This window comes from Elaeis guineensis, chromosome 4, assembly GCF_000442705.2.
Source record: "Elaeis guineensis isolate ETL-2024a chromosome 4, EG11, whole genome shotgun sequence".
Lineage (NCBI taxonomy): Eukaryota > Viridiplantae > Streptophyta > Magnoliopsida > Arecales > Arecaceae > Elaeis > Elaeis guineensis.
Genome location: NC_025996.2, coordinates 134,615,818 through 134,626,912, shown reverse-complemented (window position 1 = coordinate 134,626,912; position 11,095 = coordinate 134,615,818). Strand labels below are relative to the sequence as shown.

The 11,095-nt window shown below is 43.6% G+C and overlaps 1 protein-coding gene across 1 annotated transcript; it reads left to right on the top strand.

Annotated features, from left to right (window-relative positions):
• Positions 1-7,705: 7,705 nt before the first annotated feature.
• Positions 7,706-8,401, top strand: LOC140857406 (uncharacterized). The gene is made up of 2 exons (XM_073256204.1): positions 7,706-7,755; positions 8,083-8,401. The coding sequence occupies exons 1-2, from the start codon at positions 7,706-7,708 to the stop codon at positions 8,399-8,401; spliced, it is 369 nt and encodes a 122-aa protein (XP_073112305.1).
• The last annotated feature ends 2,694 nt before the right edge of the window (positions 8,402-11,095 follow it).

Here is an 11,095-nt window from a genome sequence, read left to right as displayed (position 1 = left end):
ATATGGCTATGTCTCTGCGTATCTATAGCTCTTTGTTTCCTGGCTTTTATTTTATTTCTGGCTTTGATCTTTAATCATCATGCATCATCAGGGTGGTTAGTTTCTACCAAAAAAAAAAAGGCAGCGTTAGCCGTCTTAGATGCGGCGTTTGCAGCAACGATGGGTGGATGGAAGACAATCCGTACCTGAGAGTTGCGTATTCCATCCGTACCACCAAGGATTAACACGAACCCTGCCATATCTTTTCACCAACTTTGTAATTTACTGTCTATCTTTGTATTTTCTTTGTGAATCAAAAAATATTTTTTTTTTTCTGTTCCTCGACAAAATCACTAACTACTTATATGATGGTTAAAAAGGCTGTCATATGCTCATTAAGCGATATTAATGATAATAGCTACTATTTATTATTTAATAAAAAATAAATTACAAAAATCTGCTTAAAATTTAGATTTATTATACTTTCAGCTAATAGTTCATAAAATTTATACTTACATTAAGTTAAATTAATGATATTAATGAAACCATTTATCTCATGTGAAAAATTAAAATTAACTTTAGATTGGGAGAAAGATATACATATTTTACTATATTTTTTAGTAGTCATAATGTCTTCTAGAGTTTTTTTTTTGTCATTCTTGAATGTTTTCTATGATGTGATATTTGGATCCTATTTTAGGTTAGTAGTTTCAACAACATTTTGTTAAGCTATGGTTTAAAGTATTAGATAAAAACAAATCTGTAAATGATAAGTATAGATTTTTCAAACTATTGAATATAAATATAATTATTTTTAATCTTTAAGAATATTTTTTTTAATTTATTCTAATAAAAATTGACTCTAAAACAAAAAATATTATTTTTTATCTAAATCAACATTGGAGGATAAAATATATTTCTTAAATGTGAAACAAATAGAAGATTTTTTTTTTTTGTAGCTAAAGTAAATTTGGATCCTAAAAATACTATCATCCTACTTAGCTAATAGTGCAAAAGTTAAGTATCAATCATTATTTTGGATGAATAAAAATTATTTCGAACCATGTCTAATAATAATTGTTATTCCTTTTTTAGAAAATAATAATTATTATTCATACACCTATTATTAGTGAACATGGACAAGTACTGAGCCGGGCTGGGTTTAAGGCTTCAAGCTGGGCCTAAGCATTATTTAATGGCTTCCAAACCAGCTTGATTTCGGCCTCGCCCCGTCGAACCTTAAGCCTGGTATCCCAACCCGAGTCCAACTAGATGGTCAAAGCTTAACAACTACCCAGCCCAGCCCAAATCACATCTAGAGCATGGCAGAGTACCACATTAATGATGGATGAGAGAGAGAGAGAGATGCAAAAGGAGGGGAGGAGTAGAGTTAAGTATGGGTCGAATTCGATCGGGTTGAAAAAAAAATTTTATCCGATTGAATATAATCGGATTGAAAAAAATTTAACTCACTGCCGATCGTTTATCATATATAAACTGTTTAAAATTGAAATGAATGGTTTGCAGTAGATTCGGATGGGTTGTATCAGTTTGAGCTTCAATATTGACCCAATATTGATTTTAAATCCAATATTGACCCACTTAAGCTTATTTGCTTTTTTGTTTGTCAATTTAATACAAAAAAAAATCTAAACTTTCAGAATAAAGTTTAAACGAAGTAGTGAAATATTGAAGTCTAAATGATGCCGTCCAAAATGAAAGTGAGTTTGTGACATACTACATCGATTGGGTTCAATTTCATACAGATTAAAAATGTAGGAACCAAATCCGATCGTAAATAATCTATTTTTTATAAACTCCAATCCGATTCCATCCAATTTATTTCTTTCAACCAACCAAAACTGATGTTTATTGGGTCGGATTGGGTGAGTTTCTTCGAGTTTCGATTATTTGCTCAGCCTTAGAAAGGAGAGCGCGGAGGAAGAGACTTCTAAGGGGGGCATCAGTAATCAAATCATCAACCCGACTAGATTTCTAGGGCTTTCATTTCAAATCCAGTCCAACCAACTTGGAATATCTATAAATTATATTACGTATATTTATAAAAATATTGTATCAAATAGGAAAACTTATTTAGATATCATCTCAACTTATGGCCAGTTTCACACACTCTACAACATGATAGCAAATCTGGCTATCACAGCCATGTTTTTAAGAATTAGGACTAGGACTAGTATCAAGCCATGAGTGTGGAAGATCCAATCTGGAGCATATGTTTGTCATTCCCAATTAGTTTGTATTGGTCCTTTTATCTAATGGATCGATTGTATCTTATATCCCCTCACTTTTTTGTCAATTATCGTGATTGTCACATAGACTTGGATGATCATTCTTATGCGACCGATGATGGTTGGTGTGTAGGTTATTATCAAAATATAACATTTTGTTGGGATATACCGACCGATCACTCTCACGCCGACTCACCATCGGGCCGGCCTAACCGGTACCCGACTCTGCCGACCGCACCGACTGCACCGGCCAACCGAAGGTATGTCGGTCGGAAAGGCCCTCTCCATCCCCGACTGGCCGAACGACACGGCCCGACCCCCAACTTTGGCAACGTATCAGACCGACCATCAGGGGTGGTGACCGACGTCCGATCCCCGCGATGCGCCGCACCAGCCGATGGTGTTCCTGGGTCCTCACCCGACATCCTACGACCAAGTGCCAGCGTATGGTCGGTCGGCTCCTCCAAATGCCGTACGATTGCTGAAGGCCGTCCGTCCTGACAGAGGCGTGTGGCATAGCCGTCCTAGGACGTCATCCTACCCTAGACAGGGGTCAACCCTAGTGATTTGACAGCCCCACGGTGATTTGACAGCCCCACGGTGACTCTGACAGTCTTCGGCAATCTGACAACTCTTCAATTATCTGCGCCATTAATGACAGCGCCATGCCGCGCTCTACTATAAAACGGAGAAGGCAACATGTTGGAGGAGGTCTTTTCGAAACCTTTGGGCTTACTCTCTCTCTCCCTCCCTCTCTCTCTCGTTGAGCTCCTTGATTCTTTTCTACTATTGCCTAGTCTCCTCTTTGACTTGACCGTCGGAGGGTCCCCGCCGGAGTCACCTTCGATCAGTGCGGACTTCTTTTGCAGGCACTCGTTCTCGGCGACCAGGCGATGAGAGGATTGGCCGCAACAGGTTTGGCGTGCCAGGTAGGGGGACGATCGACAGGGATCATGACCCCCACAAAACTCGAAACACCCTTTTGAAATGATAAGAATCAGGGCTCAGCGATCGAGGGCCACCGGATCGGCGAGGCATTCTTCCCGTCGGGAAGAGGCCTCTCCTCCACCCTTCACTGCGGAACTTAGCTCTCCGCATCCTGTGGTGACCACGGAGGTGCAGATCGCGGCGATCGTGCGACAAATGACCGTGCTGACGGACGCGGTCAAGAGCCTTCAACAACAACCAACTCGGTTGCCGCACTCATTGGTGGAGCAACCGGCGGCACATCCGATGCCCTCCAGGAGCAGCCGCCGACGCCCGCATCGATCTCCATCCCCTCCTCGGGAGCAACTGTCACAGCACTCCCACCGAGAGGAGGAGAGGCGGCCACGGCTTGATACCCATCGGTCTCGACGGCCGTCTCCTTCCCAGCTGGAACGAGCAAGGAAGGAGAAGCAACCGCGAACATCGTCTGCCTCCCTCTCAGATTCGTCAGGAGACTCCACCCCTGGGGTCTCTCAGCACCGACGGGCCGATGACTACGAATGCAGGTTCGAAGAAATCGACCGTCGACTAGCCCAACTGCAGGTGGATGGACAGAAGTCCTCGAATGACATCGACTTCCAGACTGCCCAACCTCTCTCCCGACTCATCCTTGACGAGCCGATCCCTAGTCGGTTCAAAATGCCCCATGTGGAGCCCTATGACGGCTCCACCGATCCAGTTGACCACCTGGAGAGCTACAAGGCTCTCATGACGATCCAAGGGGCGACCGATGCTCTTCTCTGCATCAGCTTCCCCACTACACTTCGCAAGGCCGCTAGGGCCTGGTACTCCGGCCTCCGCTCAGGAAGTATTCACTCCTTCGGATAGCTTGAGCACTCTTTCGTAGCCCACTTCAGCACCAGCCGGAAGCCGCCGCGAACCTCAGACAGCCTTTTTTCCCTCAAACAGGGAGAAAATGAGATGCTCCGATACTTCGTGACGTGATTCAACACAGCCACGCTCGAGGTTCAGGACCTCAACGAAGACATGGCTATCTCAGCCATGAAGAGGGGGCTAAGGGGGTCCCGATTTACATATTCCTTGGATAAGACCCTCCTCCGGACATACGCCGAACTGCTGGAGCGCGCGTACAAATACATGCGCGCGGACGAAGGAGCTTCCGATCGGTGCCTGACTGAGGCCAAGGGCCCGAAGGAGAAGCAAAGGAAGGGTCGGGCCCCTACCGAGCCTAGCAGGCCCCCGACCGACAAACGGGTCTCACCCCAGCGACAGAGCCCGAGGTCGCCTCGACGGCGAAGTCCGAGGCCGACGCATCCCAGGTATGACTCCTATACCTCTCTCTCTGCTCCTCATGCGCAGATTTTGATGGAGATCGAAGGGGAAGAATATCTGCGACGGCCACCGTCTTTGAAGGCAAAGGGCCTCGACCGACGAAAATACTGTCGATTTCATTGGGGCCATGGCCACAACATCGAGTAGTGCATCCAGCTCAAAGATGAGATTGAGGCCCTCATACATCGAGGGTATCTCGATAAATTTCGGAGGAACCGCCGACTCGGCCCGTCACCGACCGACGACCCTAGCCGACTGAAGAAGCAACGAATAACCAGCCTACGGTCGGGGTTATCAACATGATCTCCAAACGACTAGGCCCGGGGACGACTGCTGAAGGGGAGCCAACAAAGAAGCTGCGCCAAGACGATGTAATTACTTTTACAGATGAAGATATTCGGGGTATCCAAACTTCCCATGATGATGCTGTTGTTGTCTCGGCAACAATAGCAAATTATGATGTAAGAAGGATCTTTGTTGATAATGGAAGTTTGATGAATATTTTGTTTTACTCGACCTTCTCTCGAATGCGACTGTCGGCTGACCGGCTCAAAAGAGTCTCTACACCCCTGATAGGTTTTGCTGGAGATGCTGTCACGGTGGAAGGGAAAGTTACTTTGCCCGTGACGGCTGGAACCGAACCACGACAAAGCACAGCCCACTTGACCTTTGCGGTAGTCCAAGTACCTTCGGCCTACAACGCCATACTTGGAAGGCCCGGACTAAACACCCTCAGGGCAATAGTCTCGACGTATCATCTGCTGATTCGGTTTTCGATCAAAAATGGAGTCAGGGAGATGCGTGGGGATCAACAACTTGCTCGACGATGCTTCCAGATCTCTGCTCAAAGCAACGAATTGAAGGGCTCCCTGACGGTCTCCAAGTTGGACCAACGGAAAGAGGAAGAATGGGGTGAACCGGCCGAACAGCTTGTTCCCATCCCGATAACGGAGAATCCCGAACGAGTGGTCTGGGTCGGGTCTCAATTACCTGACCCCGAGCAACGGCAGTTAGTGGAGCTGCTGAAGGCCAATGCCGACGTATTCGCTTGATCGACAGCAGATATGTCTGGCATCTCCCTGGAGACGATGACTCACCGACTCAACATCAACCCAGCAATGAGGCCGGTGAGGCAGAAGAAGCAATCTTTTGCTCCCGAAAGACAGAAGGCCATTGATGAGGAAGTGGACAAGCAACTCGAGGCAGGCTTCATCAGAGAAATTACATACCCCGATTGGCTCGCCAATGTTGTCATGATGAAAAAAGTCAACGGGAGCTGGAGGATCTGCATCGACTATACCGACCTAAACTGCGCCTGCCCGAAGGATAGCTTCTCACTCTCAAAAATTGATCAGCTGGTAGACGCGACGTCCGGCCATCGACTGCTTAGCTTCATGGATGCTTTTGTCAGATACAATTAGATCCGGATGGCGCCCGAAGACGAGGAGCACACAGCCTTCGTGACCGCCAAGGGCCTTTACTGCTACAGGATAATGCCCTTCGGACTGAAGAATGTCGGAGCCACTTACCAGCGACTCGTCAATAAGGTCTTCAAAGATCAAATCGGGCGCAACATGGAGGTGTATGTGGATGACATGCTGGTAAAGAGTGCGCAGACTACAGATCATGTTCGAGATCTCGAAAAAATTTTTCGCACTCTGCGACAACACCAGATAAAGCTGAATCCGAATAAGTGCACCTTCGGGGTGACTTCAGGAAAGTTCCTCGGGTTCCTCGTTTCTCAACGAGGAATCGAGGCTAACCCTGAGAAAATAAAGACAATCATCGACATGCGGCACTTGGACACCAAGAAGGAGGTCCAGCAGTTGAACGGAAGAATCATCGTACTCAGCCGATTCATCTCTCGATCGACTGAAAGATGCCTCCCGTTCTTCAAAACCCTGAGACAGGTGAAGGACTTCTCTTGGTCGAATGAGTGCCGGCGGGCCTTTGACAACCTAAAAATGTACCTGGCCTCCCCGCCACTGCTTGTGAAGCCAGAAGTCAGAGAGATGATGTACCTCTATTTGGCCACTTCCCCTGAGGCGGTTAGCTCGGTGCTCGTCCGAGAAAATGAGAGCCGAATCCATCAACCTATATACTACACCAGCAAAGTGCTCCACGGTGCTGAAGCTCGGTACTCAAAGATGGAGAAGATGATATTCGCCCTGATCGTGTCTGCACAACGACTTCATCCGCATTTTCAAGTGCACGCCATTGTGGTCCTCACCGACCAGCCCCTGAGGGCGATATTGCACCACCCCAACACATCGGGACGACTGACGAAATGGGCAATGAGGCTCAGTGAGTTCGACATTCAGTACCGACCATGACCTACTCTGAAAGCCCAGATCCTAACTGACTTTATTGCGGAGTGCCTGACAACCGACCAAGGATCGAAAGGCGGGAGCCTCGGAGAAGTTGCAACCTTCGAACCTGACCCCGGGTCTACCTGGGTGTTGCGCATCGACGGAGCTTCCAACGCTCGGGGGAGCGGGGCTGGATTTCTGCTCACCAACTCAGAGGGAGTGGTCATCGAGTACGCCCTCCGATTCGATTTTAAAGCCTCCAATAATCAAGCCGAGTATGAAGCACTCCTCGCTGGCTTAAGGGTAGTGAAGGAGCTTGGGATCGACAGCCTCAGAGTCTTCTCCGACTCCCAGCTGATCGTGGGGTAAGTTAAAGGTGACTTTGAGGTGCGAGACCCGACCATGGTAAAATATCTCCAGAAGGTGAGAGATCTCGTGACACACCTCAAGCATTTCGAGATCTCCCACATTCCCAGGATGAAAAATGCTCGGGCCGACGTACTCTCCAAGCTCGCGACATCCGACTATGGCACTTTGGGTCGGACACTCATAGAAAGTCTCGAGCAACCAAGCATCAACAAGACTGGGGAGGTGCTGCAATTGGCGACCGAGCCGAGCTGGATGGATCTGATCATTCAGTAACTGACCAACGGAACTAATCCCAAAGACCCCACGGAAGCCAAACGACTCCGATGGGCGGCCTCCCAATATGTGATAATGGACGGCCGACTCTACAAAAGGTCGTTCTTCCTTCCCCTGCTGAGGTGTTTGGGACCGACTGACGCGGACTACGCACTCAGAGAAGTACACGAAGGGATCTGCGAAAGTCACTTGTGGGGCAAATCCTTGGCCTATAAAGTCCTACGGTGGGATTACTACTGGCCTACTATGAGGAAGGATGCGGCTGAGTTGGTTCAGAGGTGTGAGCCGTACCAGAGGTACGCCAACATACAACACCGACCAGCCAGCCAAATCACCCCTATTGTCGCCCCGTGGCCCTTCGCCCGATGGAGGATCGACATACTCGGTCATTTCCCTCCAGCATCTGACCAAAGGAAGTTCATAGTCATCGCAATCGACTACTTCACTAAGTGGATGGAAGCCGAACCTCTGGTGCAAATCATCGAGCGGAAGATGGAAGACTTCGTCCAGAAGTCCATCATCTTCAGGTTCGGATTGCCACACACCATTATCACCGACAATGGACGACAATTCGACAACCAGAACTTCAGAGATTTTTGTGCGAGATTTCATATCGTGCACAGGCTGACCTCAGTCGAACATCCACAGTCCAACGGTGAAGTGGAAGTAACCAACCGAACCATTCTACATGAACTGAAGACCAGACTGAATGAAGCCAGAGGCCTCTGGGTTGAGGAACTGCCCTCTGTCCTGTGGGCATACCGAATGATGCCCCATGTCCCAACCAGAGAATCCCCCTTCAACTTGGCCTACGGAACGGAAGCAATGATCCCGCTGGAGATCGGGCTACCGTCGATCAGAGTCGAGCAGTATCATGAGCTGGACAACTCTGAGTGTCGGAGAGCTGACTTGGACCTCTTGCCCGAAGGCCGTCCGTCTTGACAGAGGCGTGCGGCATAGCCGCCCTAGGACGTCGTCCTACCCTAGACAGGGGTCAACCCTAGTGATTTGACAGCCCCATGATGATTTGACAGCCCCATGGTGACTCTGACAGTCTTCGACGATCTGACAACTCTCCAATTGTCTGCGCCATTAATGACGGCGCCATGCCGCGCTCTACTATAAAACGGAGAAGGCAACAATGCTGGAGGAGGTCCTTTCGAAACCTTTGGGCTTACTCTCTCTCTCCCTCCCTCTCTCTCGCTGAGCTTCTTGATTCTTTTCTACTATTGCCTAGTCTCCTCTCTGACTTGACCGTCGGAGGGTCTCCGCCGGAGTCACCTTCAGTCAGTGCGAATTTCTTTTGCAGGCACTCGTTCCCGACGATCAGGCGACGAGGGGATTGGCCGCAACACATTTGATAATCTTTGAAAGCTCATTGGGGAATTCCCTGAACATATTTAATGACATTTTATAGCATGACATTATAAATTCTTCTTGAAGAAGCATGAAAAAGAACCCCAAGCTCGCATCAACATCATGGCTGACAACAAGAGAAAATTATGTGGAAACAATATTAAGATTAGGGGATTATATGCAATATTAGTAGAGACAATTTGGATTGCAGACCATGGCATGGGAAACAATGGTTCTAAATGTCTAAACTAACTATACATGGTCATATTAGTCACAAAGCATTATATATATAACAACCTAAGATCTCATCTAAAAAGCAAGCTAACAGTTATTTGTTAGGGCCCTTGACATGTTTAAATACCTAAGATATTTCAATACTAGACATGGACAAAATACATGCCTGCAAGGATACTCGAATAACCCCCATAAAGTCTGACATTCTCATCAAGAAAGGATTCAATAGCACTAATCACAAACACTTATCACATGGTCTACCCTAAAGGCTCCATACTGCAGTGTCCTTTACATCATACGAGTCACGAGTCAATGTTGATGCCATTTCACAAAGTCTCACTTAAAAAACTTGTTAGGAGTTATTAATCGGAGTCTACACTATAAATAATAATAATAATAATAAAATTATTTACGATACAAATATTTTCATCGCAAATATACGTATTAGTGACGTAATAAAATTTACATCATAAATAATAAATTATTTACCATGAAAATTATTTTTTATCTCAAATAATTGATGAAAAATCATAAATTTAAAAATATAAATGGTAAATTATTTACGATGAAAATTTTTTATCATAAATAATTTTATTTATGATATAAATTAAATTTATCTTGTAAATAATTAATTATTTACGATGCAAAATTTTCGTTGTAAATAATCAATGAAAAATTAAAAATTTAAAAAAAATGAATGACAGATTATTTACGATAAAACTTTGATGTCGTAAATAATTGATTATTAATTATGATAAAAATTTAAGTATTTTACGATCGATTTTTTGGTTGTAATTTTTTTTAAAATTTTACAACTGAAAAATTGATCGTAAATATATTTTGTAACGAAATATAATTTTTTACTTATATTTTTTTGAATATAATATATTTTTAAAATTTAAAGTCTATCTTCACCGTTCGTTATCTAAATAATTATCATTAGAGTATCATCACAAAAGACTGTCTCGATCAGGTAACCCTAGCTATGTCGATCAATAAAATTTAATTTCGACGGTCACGAACGATCGCATAATGATCTGATAGATAGAGACTACCTATGGATCCAAAAACTTACAATAATAATCTCGATGATATTTAGAGTACACTATCAAAATTTTATTTCAATCGGATATCATTATCATAGTCAATTTAGCACAGATAATTTAAACCATTAAATAAAAAATGAGTGATCAAAAGATCAAATGGCGTTCGATTATAAGATAATTTTTTAGATAAATGATCTTTACTACTACTTTAATCATCTATATAGTGGTAATCATAAAATCTAAATCGTACATATATAAGCCATCCATATTAAGTAGAGCTTACAAAAGCACAAGTATAATTACTTAAGAACTCGAAGAATGAGTATCGAGGGACATATAGTTTTGGATGGTCCATATATATGTGGTTTGAATTTTACGATCATCACTATACAAACAATCAAAATAGTAGCAAAGATCATTTATCTAAAAAAATTATCTTACAATCAGACGCGGTTTGGCCTTTTGATCACTCATCTTTTATTTAACGATCCAAATAATCCTGTGCTAAATTTACTATGATAATGATGTCTGATTGAAATAAAATTTTGATAGCATGCTATAAATATCATCAAGATCATCATTATAAATTTTTGAATTCATTAGTAGTTTCTATCTATCAGATCATCATATGATCGTTCGCGACCATCGAAATCAAATTTTATTAATCGATATAGCTAGGGCTACCGGATCGAGGTGGTCTTTCGTGAAGATATTCTAACGATAACTATTTAGATAATGAATGATGAAAATAAATTTTAAATTTTAAAAATTATATCATATTCAGAAAAAAAATAAAAAAAAATTATACTATAAGAAAATAAAATTTTTATGATGAAATAATTTGCTACGAAAATTATCATCACAAATAATTTATATTTATGATGGAAACAAATTTTGCTTCATAAATATTAAATTATTTGCAATACAAAATTTTTATCATAAAATAATCGATAAAAAATCAAAAAAAAATTAAAAAAATAAATAAGTCAATTATTATCTA

Bases quoted from the DNA above. Each gene is read 5' to 3' on its own strand.
- LOC140857406 (XM_073256204.1), top strand. From the start codon at position 7,706: ATGAGGAAGGATGCGGCTGAGTTGGTTCAGAGGTGTGAGCCGTACCAG. The intron at 7,756-8,082 runs GTACGCCAACAT...TATCGTGCACAG, and splicing joins AGGTGTGAGCCGTACCAGAG to GCTGACCTCAGTCGAACATC.